This window comes from Adelges cooleyi, unplaced genomic scaffold (assembly GCF_023614345.1).
Source record: "Adelges cooleyi isolate 19-005CV unplaced genomic scaffold, UGA_ACOO_1.1 ACOO_flye_CR_arks_rails_tigmint_CR_PRNA_381, whole genome shotgun sequence".
Classification (NCBI taxonomy): Eukaryota; Metazoa; Arthropoda; class Insecta; order Hemiptera; family Adelgidae; genus Adelges; species Adelges cooleyi.
In genome coordinates this window covers 831,744-853,243 of record NW_026096058.1, presented here as the reverse complement: position 1 = coordinate 853,243, position 21,500 = coordinate 831,744, and the positions used below count along the sequence as shown (strand labels likewise).

The 21,500-nt window shown below is 34.4% G+C and overlaps 1 protein-coding gene across 3 annotated transcripts in view; it reads right to left on the bottom strand.

Moving 5' to 3' along the window:
- LOC126841450 (RNA-binding protein fusilli) overlaps positions 1 to 21,500 on the bottom strand; it is a 68,144-nt gene that overhangs the window by 40,305 nt on the left and 6,339 nt on the right. For all 3 annotated transcript variants that reach the window (XM_050577938.1, XM_050577940.1, XM_050577941.1), the window contains exons 2-3: positions 19,362 to 19,626; positions 1,104 to 1,250 (exon numbers count right to left, since the gene is read on the bottom strand). In XM_050577938.1, the coding sequence (XP_050433895.1) occupies positions 1,104 to 1,250; positions 19,362 to 19,616 (402 nt within the window). In that variant the 5' untranslated portion in view covers positions 19,617 to 19,626. The remainder of the gene's footprint in view (positions 1 to 1,103; positions 1,251 to 19,361; positions 19,627 to 21,500) is intronic.

Sequence of the window (21,500 nt, the reverse complement as noted above, 5' to 3'; positions counted from 1 at the left end):
TTACGATTCGGACTCGTCGCCTCGCCTTCGCTCATCATCGAGACATTATTATGGCCTATACCAAGAGAGAGAGTTTAATGAAATCGTACGATCTGAATCCGCATGGGCTTCGTTTCGTTAGTGATAAACCCCCCGACGTTTAAATCTGATTCCTGGCACTCGCCAAATACTGTATTGTATTATTGTTATTATTATTATCATACGGGTCTGCACATCCGGGTGCTACAAAAAAAGACCTTGCCGGACGCGGTTGAGCGTAAAAAACCGTATCTGTAACGCCTCCGCCCCCGCATCCATTTAGCGCCTCCTCCTCCGTTCGCCAGCAGTTGCCTTGCTGCTGTTTTACACGCCCTGTGGCCCTGCTGCTCGTCATAGGCGCAGGTGTACGTGCAGGAAACACATTTAACACAGGCCGCGGTGTGTACTTTACACGGTGCTGATACCTGTTGCGGAACATGCGGGGTTGAACACCCTGTACACGCGATCGGTCACCCGTGGAGTCACGAAAAACTCCGTATTCGTTTACCCAGTTAGTAAGTTAGTAAGCACACAATAACTATGCGTTTTAGAAAATCCAAATCGTAGGCAATCGGTTTGGCGCCTTGCCTAGAACATATAATACCATACAACGTGTATTGTGTCATAATAATATTATGTATTAATACAGAACTCGTTCGGGATATACCTACGCCGGGGCTGGTAATTATACAATAGCTGCAGTTGTACCCTTGTGTGTTGTTCAACACAATATATTATAATATAAACATGCGCATAGTGATAAACATAAATAAAAAGTATTAATATCGGCGGCGCAGCTCGTTCGTACAAGCGCAGACGATCAGTGTCACGCCCGAGACCTTGCAAAAGGGTCAAAAGGCGCGGTTGCATCGGAAACGGACGACGGGTTATATCTAATAAAAATATATTACACTATCGGTCAGTCGATCGAAATAAATAAAAAATGCTAAATTTATCATTTCTACCTTTCTTAATATTCGATTTAAAATATTTTGTTTGTTGTCGACCTCGATGAGCTGAGGCCCATTTTCATTTAGAAGGTTTATGTTGCTGTTAAATATGTATTACAAAAACAATTGACTCACCTTTTCGATGGCGTCTTGCAGGGGGATACCGGACGTCTTGACCATCTTCTCGGTGATGCCAATGTCCGAGGTGACTTGGTCAGACAGCGTGTTCTCGTTCTGGTCGACTTCGGTCGGTTTCACCAAATACTGTTGGATGCCAACTATCTGTGAATAAAACAAATAAAATAAGTAAACATATACCTAGCCAAAAGAAAAAATTGGCTCGTTTTTTCAATTGAAGAATGGGGTTTACCCATTCGGACGCGACCAGTGAAGTTTCTGGAAGATAACATAATATTTACATTTTCCCACAATAGAACAAACGCACGACGACAAGACTGTTACGCGGTGGACACGGCCTATACTTAACTCCTTAATAAATATATGGTTTGGCGTCCTCTTAACCTGCCGAAATACTTGTCTTACGAGTTGTGGTACCGCGACGGAGAAAAATTCCACTTGAACTCGGTCACATAATGTCGACACCGGTCTGGCATTACATAACCCGTTTACAATATAGCATGTATAAAAGGGACGCGTTCAGATACACTCATATGATTTAGGTCCAATTCTGTGTATACGGTATGGATTGAATAATATTAAATCACTCTGTGTCGTGGTCGATGCGCAGTGGTATCGGTAGTAGTTTCCTTTAAACGATTATGATAGATTAGAAAATCGAAAAAAAAAACATCAAACGGAGAAAATTTAATTCAATTTGTCAATAATAGAATTTGCTAACTCGATCATTCACTGTTAAAAACAACCAATACGGATAACCTATATCATTCTGTCAAACCAGTGTGAAATGAATGGCCCACATGACACATCAATTATTATTATCGTTACATAACGGCGAGATGTTTAATATATAAATATAACTTATTAGTCCCTATATTTGTACCTAAATGAGAAACAGTACGCCGCTTACGCCTTACACGAATGATGAAGTAAAAAAACGAAATGTAGTAACAACAGCTAGTCAAGAATTTGCCTATTATACATCGCAAATTAGTCTCTCGACATACAAACTTGATAATAGCTCCATCAACGACATTAAAATTCCATAATCAATCATATTAAATTATCACTTTGTTTTACGAAATGTGAGTGTGTGACAAACGAAGGAGGACTTAATGTTTTTAATGGCAAATGTGATTAACAACATTCACACGTTCAAAATATTATACGCTTGTACTATCTTATTGAGCTCAGATAATTTATCAGATAGGTCAGAAGCTACTCCAGTATTTTGAGAATAGGCGGTTTAAAATTTAAATATATAGTATTTTTTCATGATTTATCATTGGCCTACACATGACATGATCTTTTATTCTCCTCCATCACCTCTCCTTCTACTAATTTAAGGATGTTCCGAATATTAAGTAGGGTACTACACAATTCAGAGTTTATACACTTACAACAGATTAAAATCGCAATTTTTTTTACCACTCGATCATATAGACCGCAAAATACACACCGTAATACACTTGTATGTAAACAGTCGTTGTCATTAGAAATTGATAAAACACAATTATTTTAATAATTATCAATATAGGACGTATGGTAACTAGGCTATACATAGAAACTTAGGTATAATTTTTTTAAATTTTAATCTCTGCAATAGGAGAGGGAAGGGGACAGAGACACATCCCGTTGTTTGGACACACCGAGACATATTTTCAAATGTATTGAAAGAATTCATATAATTCACCGATTGAAATCGACCTTTAACCGGCAAAGAGGAGACGCACGCAAATGCGTTGGGCCTGAATGATTCTGCGCGAGGACAAACCTTTGTGTCCACGAAATGTATGTTAAGCGATAGGAACATTACACGTTGAGCCAATATATTATAGGGAAAAAAACATGCATCGGATGTGCTCCAGTACGCACGAAGGACACCACCAGTGTATATAATATAATAGTGCGACGGGGAAGACAAACGCAAAGGAGAGGGGAGGATAGAACCATGTAGAACTTTTGATGATCAAACTATAAAAAGCGATCCGAATCTCCAAGCGAGCGTGTCGGAAAAATAATTATTGTAAGGAGCAAAAAATACACAATCCGACGCCGCTGCTTTTGTGTGCCGCGGTGGTATACAAGGTATCATCATATTATAATGGTACAGCGGCTTCGGTGGGGAGGTTACGCCGGCTATGGTAGTAGTGGTTGTGTGCGTCGTTGCATACAGTGTGTCTGGTGAGGAGGTGCAATGTCATCGCTCTGGGCCTGCCGAAAGAAGAGGTCGTTCGCCCCCGCAACCAGCGCTGCCGCCATGAGCGAAACGGGCTGTCGCGGATGGATCCAAACAACACAGACGTTTCGGATCACATGCTATATGCACCGCAGGACTACACATAATATATATATATATATATATATATATATATATATATATATATATATATATATATACATACATATAGAGTAAATGACTACAATAGAAGACGGTCGTGGCGTAGGCGAATAATACTATGTATATATATATACATATAATATATTATATATATATATGATATTATATCCACATTGTAATATACAAAAACCCGTGCGTGACGGTACTTAAAATTAAATTTAAGTGAAAAAATTACACAACCGTCTAACTAACTAGTAACTACTACCGCCGCAGCAGCTTTAATATATATATATATATACATATATATATATACTACAATAATGTATCATAAAGTATTTAAACGCACTCAAAAGCAATTAGCAAAATACCAGTGTTAATAAACGCACAATACAAACGCTCACGCGCACATTTTTTTTACATATTCATTCGGATAAACGAACCGTATATGTGTGTTCTTAATGGACGCACGAAACACACGAACGCTCGTGTTGACTTTTCGATTTAAGACACACTACACAGATTTATGGGGATTCTTAATGTTTTTTTTTTTTTTTTTTTTTTTAAGAACTCGACTAACACATAAGAAGAGGCAAACAACCGGTATCAGCGCTAAGCGGCCATCGGGTTAAGCGAAAAGCACAAGCCGAATACACATTGGAGTAATTATTATATACCTTAAGATGCGTCTAAACTAGATTTTGTTTTCTCATAGTCATTGCCTTTGGGCGACAATCAAAATTACATTTCTTAAACAACTAATGCACAAAAAAGTCAACACCGGCGAGCGAAAGTATAGTACAGCTATTGTTGATGACGGACACTAACTCCTGTAACTTGATATACGTGCTACTCGTTAGCTTAACTTAAACACCATCTAGTCGACCTGTACTTAAACTAATCTTGCCTGATATATTGACACTATAGTGAAGAAGTCAGATTAAGTATAAGCGGGAAAGTAGGGAAAGTGAGAATTTCAAGGTTTAAGATGCCAAGGACTGAGTGTCTAAAAATAGTGGTTATATATTTCCTATTATAATATAAAAAAAAACATTGCACTAAAATGTGTATATTTATACATCCAATATGTATTATATACATAAAGTCATTAATAATAGATATTAAAGTAAAACTGCTATTGTCGTAGATGACTTAGAGGTCTAAAAATGATAGCTTCTATTTTATCTTTATGGCCTACAGAAATTATTTTATATATTTCAGAATATTATGCTTTAAACGAAGCGGCAATTAATTGGCGATGATTCTGAAGAGTACAGTCGAAAACTAGAGAAGCTCCGAGCTGTTTAAATTTAAGAACTGCTTAGAAGTTGAGTTGAAAGAAAAAACAAATAGCAAACGCTAAAGAAAAATCACCCGACAATGTTTTTTATTCGCGTGTTTCTTGAGCTGCCATACACAAAGAGCTCATACTTTATAATGTTGTTTTTTTAATTTGCATACGTCATACGTTTTTAGTAAAAAATTATTTTTCAAGGCGTTAAACGAATTACAGACTAGAGCTCACATAAATGGTGGTATAATAGCGTATACAAAAATTTAATACTCATATAATATTTTGATGTCGCACTTTGTAGATGAAAAATCTGACTAAATGAGCTTATATAGGGGTATAGGTGTTATGTATAACTTAAATTGATAACAACTAGCTCCCCCGGCACAAGCTTTACTTTTAGGGGGTGCTGCGATATTGTAATCTAATTATTAAAATTGTGTATATTTTGTATTATATTGTTGCAATAAAGTTAATTATTTTTATTATTATTACTATAATAAATGAGATGACGTTAGTTTAAACAAAATACCAGTCATTGTAATTATAATATAGTATTTTTATTATGACCCAAATGGCCAAATGTTTAGAGCACATTAATGTCGTTGTTGCGATAATTGTATTTTCTTTAATGAGATTTTTAGATTCACGTGTTTGAATCAGGGAAAACCTGATTACTATATGACCAATAATAACACTAAGCCCAAAGACAATTATCTCATTTAGCCAGTATTTAAAAAAAATGTTTTTTGATTAATGGCGAATGTTATTTTTTTCCTGTTTGAGAAATAAATGCTTTACCGAAATCTTGATACGGTAGCTAAGTTTTGTACAATTTAACTTTGATCATAGTATTGTAACTGAAGTTATAAGTGGTGTTTGTCAATTTAACATTTGTTCGCCTTTTAACGATGAACACACTTTATATCTGAATTGTGCACTGTCTATTGTACAGTGTACACATTCATATCGCGATGGCGCCAACGGACGTGTGATATAAAGACAAGAAGACACTCTGAGACTTATAAATATGACAGAGACTTAATGTTTAGGATCATTTCGGGTTCGTGGGGTTGTCAAATCGTATAGCTAATCGCTTCGCAAAGACTTTGGGTAATAAGACGACAGTAGGCAAAACATTGAAAAAGGGAGAACACAAAATTTGTTTTAAAAAATCCCCGTGAACCGAAAATAATATAGTTGGGAAAATATGTTTTAGTAAATAATTTATGCGGTCCACCTCCTGGTACGTTCGGTGTGTGCGATCACGGTCACGGTAATTATTTCCAAAATAAAGTCGACCTATTTGTTTTAGGTAGAAAAATGACTAGTGTTTTTACACATTTCAAACCCTTGGAAAACACAATGACTACCACGGTGCCCGCGCTGCGTTATGTACAAGAATAATGTTAACCATTAAATAATTATAATAAGTCGTAGCTCGATGCTGAGCCGCATAAGCGTTCCGTATAATTAATGTCTATGCGTTTAAAATATCATACAATAATCCCTTAAACGTCAAACATTAACAAAACCCATATTCGGTCAGGTTAGGTTACAATGCAGACAGTTCGCATACGCCCGTTAAATTATTCCTATCAGAAAATTATAATTGTTCACCGGTTAGGTTCACTGTGTATCAGATAGAAAACGTCTTAAAAGTTCCGCGTTGAACATAATATTCCACTTATAAAGCTAACAAAAAGTGTACAACAAAACGCATTGGCCGTTTAAAGCGCAGCACTTTTCAAATAAATTAAACACAGCAATAATAATGTATGAAATATGCGTCCTTGGATTGAATGGAAAAACAATGCGACGAGGTTGATCCATTAAGTTTGACGCCTTAAGTAATAAATTAGTGAGCGTTGAAACTATGTGTGAAAAATAACAAACGCTTTGCATTCTCCAAAGACTAAAACACAAATATTCATAAGCTAATAATAATATTAATTGGGAATCGGCCAATAACTATAAAATATTATTTCAAACATTAATTTATCGCTATTTATTTTTATCTAACCTAATTTATATTTATAGATGATTCTGTTGTCTTTATTTCGGTTTACATAATTTGTTTATCTGTAAATTTGGAATTATTTATAATGACATATTATGTCTTGCTAGTCACAAGCTTTTGTGCGAGTCATCAAACATAATATTATAATACTGTGTTAATATCATTTCTCAAATTAATTTCGTTGATAAAATTTACAAAAGAGAAATCGACGTCCATCTGCCGCAGACGTTTTTATAAAGAAAAAGGATAGTAATAATCTATTCACACGTTGAGCACCCCTTGGTAAAAGACCGGTTTCCGTCTGGACCCGTCCCTTTTTCTTCGGATTCCAACTGGTGTGACGCGGACACAAACACTATAGAAGATCCTTGCACCCTCGCAGGATATGATAAAGGATATAAAATCCTTTTTGTATACGTTTGCGGTCAGAATATAATAAGATAAGTCTTACACGAAATGGGATGAACTATAAGGATAGAGCGTGAAACAAATAAGTTTTCTCACTTAAAAATAAAATGTTCAAAACTAAAATGTATCTTAATAGACAGGGCTGGAATGTTTCAGATGTTCAACATGTTTTTAATATAAATAGATGCTTGTAAAATGGATACGAAACGTCAGCTAACTTTTAACAACATGGATACATCCAACCAATAGTTCAGTCCATAAGTTTCAATACACTCATAATTTATTGAGACTAAGGGGCATACGTAAGCTGCGCCCGAGTTTTTATCAAGTAGAAAAAGGTTACATGTAAACTGTGCCCAGCTTCTAATCATCGGTATGAAATGCAAATACCGCCCGAATCAATAAAATCACAAAAATATTAATATTTTAGGGTTGCTACCATTTTTACCAAATTGCATAAATTACCAATGTCTATGCTGTTTGGCCTCAGATAAACTAAAGATACACGGATGTCGCTTTCATCTAACACAATCGTGGAATAGAAACATAAAAAAAAATGGCTTGAGTATTGACTATAAAAATAAGAACAGTGATATTAAAAGGGTGTTAGTTCATGCTACGGTATACTATTTTTAAGCCCAGAAAGTTTATCTGAGTATTTTGTAAATTATTTAATGACATCTAAGCCCGACGATGAAAGAGTGACACGATTTGCGGATTATTTATAGATGTATATATAAGTGAAGAGCTCAGTATCCACCTGAAATATGGGCTCAAGCTTCAGCAGAGCCAACTTTAACCACCAATGCATGCGAGTCTTTCCATTCCACTTTAATTCTAGCTTTTATACAACTCATCCAAATATTTTTATGCTTATAGAAAAGCTAAAAGAAATTCAAATAGAAATATACATTAAATTAAATAATTTAAATGAACCTTTTTAATTTTAAAGTTCTAAAACAAAACAAGAACATGCAAAATTACAAAGTTTTCATTGCAGTTTACAAATCACCTTTTTCCACTTGATAAGAACGCGGGCGCAGTTTACAATGGCCGGAGACTAAGAAGTCTAAGGAGTTTCCTTTGAATGCAATCTCGGTTCTCCGGAATCAACATATTGCTAATTGTTTGCTGCACATCAAGTATAATTTTCGAACCCGTAGAGTATTATAATATTATGTTTATTTTATTACAAGAATTTTAAGAGATTGTAAGAATTTTATTACATGATACATCGTTTGTCGCTAACGACAAACGCCTTGAAAGGACGCTATTTTTATAACGAACTCGAGCTACATATCCATAAAAAATATGATTAAATTTCCTGTTCGGTCAGAACAGTTTATAACGTTTACCTTCAAAATCATATTCAATGTCTATACAGTAGATAAACAATGAGCTCTTGTAAAATGCAGAATGCTACAGATAATATTACCGTCAGATATTATTCATACTCTATTGTTTATACCGGCAGTGTCGTAAAACTTCAATACCGAAACCCGGTAGCTTGCTTTATAGTCAAAGCTTAGTCATTCGTCGTGAAAACTCCCAAAGTTGGATAATTAAAAAATTGAGACGTAATCATATTTACAAATCATATTTGCCACCCTATCATTATAATATAATTTTTTTAGATTTCAATCAAAAACCTATTAAAAAAAGGTACTACCTCTATGTTGTCTACCCATAAATACAATGTTTTGTTGAAGTAGGATTACCAATAACATTTTCATCGGATCACTTTATAAATCATATAGTATTGTAGTCATGAGTGTTTATTTAGCGTTTAGGTTGTGCTGTATAACATCACAAGACATTTAAACAGCGTAACTACCGATTATATTTATGTAATATTAGAAGTGTTGGTTTAGTAGTCATTTATTTCACACGTGGCTTATATTATTTCCAAAACGAAAACTATCGTAGTAGTGCCGATATTGGGATGAGGCACCGACAACGGTGCCAGTAGGTTAAGTACACGTTGAGTTAATGATTAGGCCTAATCCTTCAAAAAAACAAATACGTCCAACGATTATAAAATTATAATAATAATATGTTCTCATCAAAATCGCATTATACGAACAGTCACTTAATATATATACCGCACAGAACACACACACACACACACTTCATATAGAAGATTTCTTTTTGACTAATGTCTTCATTAGGTGCCGGGCATATGTTGAAATCGTTGAATCCGCGGACTATTCATCATCCGGTCTTATAAATAGAGTAAGTATATGGCGTAAACTTAAAATCGAAACCAGAAGTCCATTCTTGTGTTATAAATAATTGTACGAAAATACAATGTATAATTTATTGACAAGAGGGAAGCGGTGGGGGCAAATCGTGGCCGATCATCTCAGCCGTCCTGCTTGCCCACTATTCATGCTTAATGACTCGCTGTATTCACGCAGGTCGCACAGGTTATCCTTGACTCGTCCCCAAGACGATTAATGTAACTACCACAAACAGCTACTGTGTGTACTTAGGGCTCTGAAGACACATATTTAGGGCCACGTAAGGTATATATTTACACACTTGACGATTGTGTGCGAGTTTTGGCCTTCGCCATTTTGACCGAATCATTCTCCCGCATATTATAACCGAGTTGTTTGTTTTTCGGGTTGTGCACGGCAATACTATTACAATTTAATTCGACCGCACGTTTTCTTTTAACAAAGATCGACGGAGATTGTCTAAAAAAAAAAAAGAGGTTCAAAGATGATTTACCCATCACTGCGCATTTTGCAATTAGCGCCCAACCGAAGAAGAAAAACTAGAAAATTGAAATTATTTTAAGAAAAAAATGAGTCTTATCTTAATGATTGCAGTTCATCAAAACCAGACGGAACGGACGATTGATTAAGAGAAACGAGGATAGGTTAATAAGGAAATCATAATATGCATATCACAGTACACGCACGTTATAGATGTATTTTCTACAGATCGGTCGTGCACGCATTCGTTTTCTACACTCTAACGTAGTATTGATGTATAATATAATATTATAATGTAGTGTGCTCTGATATAGCCATCCACTTTTTACGCTGTGGGAATTTCCGGAAACACTTTTGTTCCGCGGCCATCTAGTTCCCTTGACGCGACACAAAAGAAGTAGTACCTCGGCGAGGAGAAGGCGTTTTTCGCCGCGCACAAGAAAAAAAAAATAACCAAGAAAACAAGCATATAATGTACGATGGAGAAATAGAATACTAGCGACGCACAGAGAGAGAGAGAGAGAAGCGAAGGGGCTCTTCGTCAAGCCGTGAATGCAACAGTGTTTTCCTCTCACCACCGTCCTCCCCCGCTGCCGGTAACCATAAATACCGACACAACCGCTACCAGAAGCCCCGGTCACGGTTAGTGGTCACACTATATATAAATATATATATATGTACATATAATATTCTACTCCTTATGTTGCGGGAACTTCTTGCGTATAGCACAAACGCGTGTCGTAGACGACCTTCGATTGAGAACCCCGATTTTTATTTAATTTTTTTTATAGTAACAAAACTTGAATTAGAAAAAATAAATGAATGAAAAGAAACGCGTATCTGAAATTAAAAAAATCAGTAACAAAAATTATTATTATCCGAAATAAAAAAATAATGTAGTACAACAAAACAATGAAAGTTTTTTGAAGAAAAAGTCTATGAATATTCTGTTAAAATCACAAAAATATTATCCCGTTTTGAAGTATAAAAGTCATGATGTCGGACTTTCGTGGTCGCATTATATTTCGGAATTGAATCCAACCGAATTTTACACTTGCTCTCAAACTAAAAAAATATTAGATGCATAATATTTAAGATATACCTGTCGGTATGATAATATTTTTGTGTGAATACACATCTTAATCATAATACCTACATTAAAAAAATAGCTGTCGCATCGAAACTGATAAAATTGAAAGCTTCTTCTTCAGTTATACTACCTTTTGGAAATTCAGCGGGCAAAGGCGTATTTCCCATTAGGCAGAGTAGGCAGCTGCCTAAGGCGGCAAATTTTGCATTGTTTTTAATGTTATATTTAATTTGTTACCAAAAAGAAATTCGGTATTTTTTATAATTACGAAAAATACTCATAAGGAATAAACTATAAATAATAGTCTTTATATTATTTGAATTATTAAATATTATTGTAAACAAATTCTATTTTTACAACAAAAATACATAATTAACTACTATATTTTATAACTTATTTCATAATACTACTAATTATTATACAACTTTGACGGACATCCATTGTCCAAAAAAAAATATTAATTAAAATAATAAGAAAAATGTATTGTTATATCGATGTGCATAAACATTTTTTTTAAATTTAATTATAAATTTTTTAATTTTACCGGGAATATTTTCTATCTCTTTGTATGGTAATTCAATTTTAATATATTGTATTATAATTGTGAGAGCAGGGAAGCAAAAATGTTAAAATAATATACAGATATGTAACATTGAGGAGTGTGGGCTCGTTTCAGAATCTCGCAAATGTCTGGCGCCATTTATGGAAATTATTATTTAAATTTATTAGTTTAATATTTATTTCGTTCACATGTATTCGTGTGAACAAATTCAAAATCTCATTAAACTAATTTTTTTATAATTTAATTTAATTACTTATTTCACGACGATGTATTCACAAGTCCCGCTAATTAGACATCTACAAAGTACTTAAACTAAGTATAAATATATAACTTGGTTAATCTAATAGGTATCTCTAAATAATAAAAATATTTATCATTAAACAGCGCTGTATAGTTAACTATACAGCGCTTGTATAATGTAAAATTAGTTTAAAAGTAGAATCATCGATGGAATTAAAACCAGTCCAAAAGGAGAACAAGGTTTTCGTCGTATCAGTCCAGTAAAGCTTGTTTGATCTTGTCTTTTACAGACAAGAACAAAATATAAATATCCAACGTTTTTATATATTATAATAATAATAATAATAATACGGTATACACGGTTAGGTTATAAGGATTTAACCTTATAACTAAAGGTTGAAAAACCAAATTAAACTAATTAACGGTCAAGATATTATGTATCGTAGATATGTATCTTATTTATTTTTTTATTCTCATTAACATACAGGTAAGCCCTTCTCTACCGATAAAAATGACAGCGGCTCTTATTAAGTATTTACTTATCCTGCTAGTTAATACTTCTCTTTATTGCAAATTAGAATTGCTCATTAATTATTATTTATATTAAAATCGATGGCAAAACACTGCGATTACAGCAGCAGAGCTATTTATTTATTTTGCATTAAAACATTACCACAAAATTTAACCAAGTATATTACTCGAATGGTTTTAAATTATTATTACACGTTGTTTTCGATAGATGTTTATTATAAATTAAAGTACAGTATTTGTATAGTTTAAGTAAACCGCAAAAGTTAGTGCTAATATTAGTACAACGCAAACTTTAACATAAACAACCATTTAAACTTGATTTGCTTACACAGGTTTTATTGTAGCTGAATTTTTTTGCCTTTGTAAATAGCCTTAGACTATAGCTATTAGGTATTTATATGAATAGCAATAACTATTTATCCACATTATAAATAACGTACTTAACGCAGCTAAAAATATACTTTAGAAGTGAGAGATTTAAATAAATTTAAAAAAAGTATTTCCCATTGGCTTGGCACTCCAATTGATACTTAAATAAATTCAAATTTAGGTACTATCTACAACTCTTCAATATGCATTTAGCACTTAGCACACACATTTCATTGACTTTTCGACTTGTCTCTAATTCGTAGTTACGCTAATTCTTAAAAGGTCTGTTTGAAATTAGGTAAACTTATATTATACTTAGCGGCAAATGTATTAGACAGTTTTAAACCATGTGTAGCAGCTCTACGAGGGTTATGATATAATATCATGTACCTACTTGTGCCATTCACTCTTGCACCACAACTAATCATCATAAAGTCCACTGTAGAGTCAACAATATTGCAAATATTTTATTTGCGCGCAATCGTAAAAATGCTATTAAAACACAACGGAAAGGCATAAGCGATTAGTGATACTATATTGAGAGTATTGATGATCGTGAAACATTAATCTATGGAATGTCCTCGAGTTTTTAACAATAATTGTCTATATTTATATTGTATTCAATTAACAATGCTATAATACTTTAATATCTATTGGAATCAATCTAACAATGGCCTTTCTCGTTAAAAGGACTAGGTGCAAAGTGTTTATATACGATTAGAGGCAAGTATGTGCAATGACAGCAGTTAAACAAACGATTAGGGAAAACCGTAGAAGAAAATGCGGTAGTTAGTAATTAATCATTATTCAGGTGCACCGGCATAAGTTTTATAATCACGGGTAGGGATGACCACGAATGCGGATGTTTTGAAATTAAAAATGACAAATTTCTATTTGTCCAGTACGGGTAGAGCAGAGGTAATGGCTGTACAGCATACCTTTTACATTCAACCTATAGATTTTGACAATTATAATGGAATACATAAAAAAAAATGTGTAATGACTATTAAAAACGATACAATTATGTTTTGTCATAATCCCAAATGGTAGTAGTAAGGAGAAATAGGTATGTTACTATTTTAATAATAATTCCTATCCTTCAAAAAAGTTAAAGGGTCAGATTTAAAAAAAAAATAGACTTGGGGCCGCCATTTGTATGTCTTTAGCGCAGGCAGAGATCTTGAATATTTAAACGATTAATTAATAGGTTTTTTTTTTAGAATACGGTCAACCGATCTTGAAGCTTGGGTATCGCCATTGAGCCTTTATGACTTACATATAACACATCAATAGACTTCTACAGCAACGCGGACAGGAGAACCCGTTACGATCAGACGACGGATAGGAAGACAAGATGCAAGTTTTTTATTTTTCATTTTCGTTCCATCACTTCGTCGGTCACACGCGGCTATTGTGCTATAGTCGTTGTTGGTGTTGTGGAAAAAAAAACAGAATTATATACACATATATATACCTTATACATACAAAAAAGGAAAGGCGGTGTTCACCGTTCCGAATCCAATTATTACGCTATGCGCTCTGCGCTGTCGGCCGGTATACCACGAACGCGCAATTATAAATCCGGAGTGGAACACACAACGGACGAAACAGCTTGCGCTAAAAATGCAACGTAAAGCAATATAAAGAGGAAAATTGTGTATAAGAAAAAAAAAAGCGACCGAGCAATTATTTTACTAGATATATAGACCTATGTGATTTGTCTGCGTGTCCAGAGGAAGACTATAGCGTGATGAGGAGGTCCCTAGAGAACCGCTAGACCGTAGAGAAAAACGCCGGGGAAAAAACCGTCTGAATCCTTAGTCCTGAAAGCATATCATATATATGAATATATCCTGCATAGTATACCTGGTATACCTAGTTATATATAAACGCACAACAAGTGCGACATAAGCGGTACTGTTTTAATAGGCCCCACTGTGCGGTCATAACGCGTATCGTTGAGCAATTATCGTTATTTTTTTTCCATTGCTGCCAACAATTTTGATCCCTTCAGCGCTGCATTATTATTTTTACGATTCACTAAGACTCAGTGAGTGTACTTGACTTTTGAATATAGCGTAACAGCTCCGGGAATCAATTAAATATCCAAGAATAAGGTATCCTCTAACGGAAACGGCTAACTGTTATTGGCAGAATTGGCCAATGATTCACAACAAACATTTGAAATGCCAACTTATTAAAAGATAAATGATTTAAAAATATTTGTTGACAAGAAAATTACATTTTTGCTGCATCTGTTGTCTAAATTTTAAATATTTTTTATTAAAAGTTTACAGTTTTCTCTACAATGTAAAAAAGGCAATTGTATTAGCTTTATAATATTATGTTTGCAAAATATATGTGATTGAAACGTTATACAATTTAAAAAAAACTCAAAATGTATGGTTTTAAAAACAATTTTTTAATAAAGACCAACTAGTAAAAGTTTAGTTTTAGAAAAAAAATAAAAAATGTTTAAATTTGTTAGTTAAACATTCTTGAATTTTCGTCTTAGTGTTTATATAGATACAATTGACCAAGACTCTAGGAAATAATTATAATTATTAAGTGACGTACAGCCTATATATATCATAAGGTCAAGTAAGATAGATAATTTAAAACAAATAAGGCAAACTAGAGTGCATTTTTTTTTCATAGAAATAATTAAATCCTTTTATGTGTTAACGCATCTTATAATTCAAAGTTTTCAATTAATAAGAAAAATTATTGTTATTTTTATAAAAAAAAAATGCATTTACATTAGCCCTCCTTGGGCTAATGTATAAATAGGTATACCTATTTATCCTACATGACCCCAGGTGTACTAGTCGGTTATTTTTAATAAATACAAGTTTTTGGTAGACAAACAACACAAGTCGAATAGCACTTACGTCTTACACGATTTGCAAACGCAGATATTATAATATACGTGCGATACATATTAAATGATGCATGTGTGTGTGTGTGTGTGTGTACATATGATAATGTTCAGAGTCCTTGAACTGGTACCTCACAGAGGTAACCTTGAACTCATCGCGTGCGACCCACGATTGTAGTGTGTACTTAATTTTCTGTTTGAAAAGACTAATCGCATTACCAAGGAAACGAGGGGAAGGGAGTTGGTTATTGTATTGGCTTTTTTAAACTTTTGGTTTTGTGTTTGTAACACATATTCCGGTTGCAGAATGCGAAGATAGATATTAAAATAAACGTTTTCTTGGTATTAATAACAAAATATCAAACATAAAAGTCTAGTAATCAAGTATCAATATCGAACGTAATTGATGTATTATTTTCTTCCCGACATAAAAGTAGATAACTTTTTTTTATCCTACACGAAAACGCTCGAAAAACGATTGTCGCGTGTCAGATTTACTAGATTTTTTTTATGGATTTTCAGTGGAAATTTATGCCGCGATAAACGATAAACGTCCATGGTAGGTTAGGTTTGGATGTAATAACAATAATTTTCCAAATGTCGAAGGACGACTCGTCATATTATTACTGCATCTATAATACACTATGCAGCCTCTAATAATAATATACAATATTATGTTCACAAAATCCCCAAACAAATGCACAGAATAAATATCATATTGTTATATAGTTGCTAGAATGCAGAAATAAAATATATACTACCCATGGTACGAAATAAAATGTAAAAACGTTATTAAAATGATTTTACCTGGGCGTACCAACATCTCACAATATTTTCCAGTTATAAATTTCATACTTTACAAGTGCGGAGTTTTTCACTGACCTGCGTTAGACTAAAGTCAGATTAGCCCCTCCCCCTGTGCGGGATATAATTCCTAGACCCACTCCTGCCTGCAAAATCGACTGCAGACAATTACATATACATGTACGATACGTTATGTTGCTTAATATAATACTTAAGACCCGGTTTTTTTTTACATAATACTATAGCGGGTTTTGATTGAAATAAATAAATCATATTAAATATTAATGCACATATAGGAATGACTCGCAAACAAAATATTATTATCATAACTTTTTTTTTATTTTTGCCGTGTGTACCCCAGAACCTCTATAATAATAATAATAATATAAGTATACCTATACCTACAGGTATCTTTACACTACCGTGAACACACATACGTGATCGCCCGGCTGTGACTAATTGCCGGACCGTTTCCGAATCCTGCGCCATGTGACCGTAGTAGTTTTTATTTTGTTTTTACTTAAAAAAAATCGTTTTTATATATTATTATGTGTTATTATATCGCGTGTGGTGGCTGTTACAAAATAATAAATAATATTATCATTAAAATTGTGTTGGCATGCGTACGGAAGAAGAACGGATTTCAGCGATGCGATAAGAGTATTTTTGTTTTTTTGTTTTTTCAAGTTTATGCCTCTTAGTAACTTCGGTATGTTGCAAGTCGCGGCCACGGGCAAACGTCGAGGCTAGAATTGGGCGGGATAAGTTTGGAGAGAGCGCAGGGTCGCGGGCGGAGGCGTTCGTCCATTTTGACTTGTCCCTCGCCCACCGCCTACCACGGTAACGACGCTCGATCAGCAAAAAAACATATATGCCTACAATGCAACGTACTTAAATTTAAAAAAAAAACTCAACGTTATATTGTATATGGCGGTACAAAACAGAGACGGCGACTAATTTCCATTGGAACAGTTACGACAGAATCAAAAATTAATGATAATCCGTAAAACAAATACGAACAAAAAAAAAAAATTGTGTCATTGGTCAATTTTATCAACCACTTGTTTGTTTTGGTCCCAATTAATTAATTAAGTCTTGGGCGCGACACATTACATGATTAATAACAAATAAACACCATCGTCTTTTGATTTTTAAAAGCAAGGGCGTGAAACGTCGTGCGCATAACCCGGTAGTTTACATACGTTTGAAATGCAATTCTGTTAGCAACTAACACAGTTAGATCATCGACGTACATGTTGTGTATTAAAATGATACTGTTCGTCGACGTATTATACTGCGAAACGAACTCGCAGCAAATTGAAATACACGAACTTTTCTTCTAGATCTCGGCCGAGGAAGATATCAATTTTTTGAACCCCTGCTGCTGTAAGAACCAGCTACTACCGCGCAAGCAACTATAAATACAAAGGCACCTCTGACGTCATAAATTGCACAGACCTTTTTCAGAACACAGACAATGACAAAACGCCTTTTCGGTTGCAACACCGTCGTTGTTCGATTATATTTACGACCCTCCGGACGCGCCGTAACGTACAGGTAGAGTGTAGACACATATTATAAAATATTATACTATACAACATACAGAGGTTTCCCTCACGGAGCAAACTCAATGACGAGGGCGAAAAAACGAAAGTCTACACACATATTATACCATACACGTACACATTTTGGAACATGAAAAAGGGTTAAATTGTATGAATTCGGTAGGACCTAATCTATGATCAGTATAATAGTGTATTATGTGTTATCTCAATTGTTATATCCAAAAAGGCCCAGCCCGTATAATCTATAAATAAATAAATAAATAATACCGGGTGATTGGTTAACTGTGGCCCATTCAATAACCTAAAAGATATTAGACTTTTTTGAATTTTCTTTTTATACTTTAATATTTGTTAATTAGGACAAATTTAGTATACTTAAAGTTCTAGAATATAATGCTGAAGGGCCCATTTTCGTTAGAATTTGTTTTTTTATCGTGACTATTTTTATTTAGGTAGGTATATTGTATTATATTATGGATAAAATGTAATTTACCTAAAATATGGTCTACAATAAGAGATAATTTGATTTTGGCTGCATACTTAAGGCCGAGTACGCTCTCGTATTGGGTACATTTATAATTGGTAAATTGTATTCGGTAATAATTACAGTTTTGTCTTGGACGAACGCGCAAGTTGATCAAACCGACCATCGAACCGCTTATTTTTGTGGTCAAACAATAAAACGTTGACAGCATCAGATCAGCAGACCTAATAGTGGCAATCTTCGGTTCGCAGCACACGTCTGTCTAACCGACCGAAGAGTTCTCCGACTTTTATAAGACATATATAAATAACATTATCACGAGCGTTGCCGCAATTGCCGACAACGTTTTATACTCATTTCTTAGGTCTTGCGTCTTCTACGGAACGGAACCGGTTGCGAGGCTAATATACAAAACGAACGTGGCGTGCGTGCGCGCCGTGTGTATCATAATATTACCGTCCTAATGATATTGTGCATCGCGGACGTAATAAAGGGTAATTACCGTTCTCGTCCGCTTATCGAGGGAAATTAAAATCGAACGTTGCAGAGAAAAACATAAGAGGCGGACAGAGGGAGAAACAGAGAGTGGATAACAGATCGGCACTGAAATTATTATACGCCGCGATATTATTAATTTCATTATACAACGGAATCGACGGCAGGCAAGGACGTTCTAAAAATACTACTAAAATTACACACCACGGTCGAACGAATGTCGGACAAACGCGAAATCGATTAAACATATTATTTTCGAGTTGCAAAACCGCTACAAAAAGTCGACTTACAAAAATTGTAAGTAACAGGTATTACAATTTAGTTGTTACCTGATACCTCCTCCTCCCCCCCCCCCATTGCAAACGTCTTCAGGGTAAATTATTCAAAAGGTGTCTATTTTGTGAACTCCAGTTAAACGTATGTCTACATTGCGTTTTTGAAATATTAAATTTTATCTTACCTGGTTGGTGGCCATGTCTATGACGACGTAGATGAGAAGGACAATCTCGTGTTCGTCGGACCCGAGCAGGTTGCCCTGGTGGCCGGCGGTGGCCACGTACAAGGCACATAGGTACGGTTGGGTCACTCGCATCGCAGTGGCCGCCGTGCTGTTCTTCCGGAGGGTGTCGCTGCAGTCCTGTTGTGGTTGCTCCACCTCCTCTACCTCCCCCGTCGTCCTAATATCACAGTCCGTCGGCGGTACGTTGGATGTCATTCCCCATCACCTGTGTACAAAAAATAAAAATAAAAAAAACAGTTAAATAATGGAAAATTCCAATCTTGAGCACAAACGCGTTAATAAGTTTAAGGTGACAGTGCGGCCATCGCTGCCTCTTCAAATTTTCATATCACATATTTGTTAATTTACATATAACGGTAAATTAAGTCCAAATGCCATATTGTACGTGTTGAAAATAATATATTTTAGAGTAAAATATTGTATCGTAATATAACAATACAGTGTAACCCCCTCCCCTGTATACACTGACGCGAGGATTTGACATATTTATTCAAATTTCTATGTAAGTCTGTCAAGAACTAGTGCGACCGTCACAGTACATCTTCAGATCGAATGAGGCGAATGTGTAATATTTATGAAGTATTGTCTTATCGGTTAATATATAGTTTAAAACATTCAATTAAACTTCAAAATTGTTGATTATTTAATATAAGAAACGAATTTACATTGATTCCATTTGCTTAGAAATACCTACTCCGTTTGATCGCATTATTCTTTTGGAGAAAATACAGACTTTGCCATGAGGTAACGGAATCGATGGGTAAAATATTTGTTATGTATATATATAATAATATAGTAATAAAAGACATCTAATATCCATTTACCTATAACTCAAGAAGTCGTTAACAAGCCCGAAATGCATTGTTAAGAAAAATTGTGCATAGTAAACGTGGGTAAAAACTTAAGTCATTAATTATAATAAATAGTTTGATATTTTTTTTAACTAACATCTTGAATGAGTATATTCTTTACAGTTATGAAGTTCGACCGGCGGCAATAACTAATATAAATTATGTTAATAAAACGAATTTTCACGACCTTGGCAATGTTTACACTGAAGTTCCAGGTTATGGTATAGGTAATAAAATGTAATGGGGACACGTCACTTTTGCCCAGGGCCGTCGTCTTGGTGTGCAATATCGCATTACATGTTATAATATTGTGTTTTTGGACAGGAGACACGTGACAAAAATCGTTTGATGTATCGGACACCCGTTTCTGAATAATCCACGAAGAAAACCCATTTGAATTCGATAAAATCTGACAGAATAATATTAAACAATTTTGTAATTGAAACGAATTTATACTGAGGTAATTTTTTTTTATATTCATTGTTTTGTTCTTTTGTCATACCTACTCTATCGATGATACGATTTCTCTTTTTTTTTCTCGAGGAAAAAAAACGTCACACCAAAAAGACTAAACGTACACCGTATATACAACTAATAAAGTGAAGGGTATTGACGCGCGTATGCTATAATACAATAAAACAGCCTTCTGCCTTAAACAATATACCTAGAATCTTTCATGTTGAACTGTAAACTTTTCATTAAAAAGAAATAGAACGTATTAAATAATATTTTCAACTACAACTTTTACCCAGCTCAATTGATTACTTGCCCAAAATTGGATTGTTTTACTCAGGTAATAAGAGTATGAGTGCCTAGTTTAAGAGGCAAATGCCATGATTCTTGATTATTTTGCATAGTGTTCAATGGTGATAATATAGATATTCCGTATTGCTTGAATTTAAATATTTTATCTGCATTGTTTGGATCTTTACGAAGAAGTATGGGTCAGTAGGTCAAACAATCGAATATTATTTTCAGATGTATTTCTATCGCAGCAGCAATTTTAGTTTTCAAGTATGTACAGGTACATCCATATGGTATGAGAAAATATGGCAACTCTTGTGTTAAACCAACTCATTTGCACACTCCTAGTAGTAACATACCACGCAATGACTTCAGACATTTCTTCAAGTTATCCTGATATTTGAAACAAGTGCTTACGACTACGGTTGGTTACTTCCTCGACTGTAGTGCAATGATATAGCAGCCAATAATGCATCCAACCGTT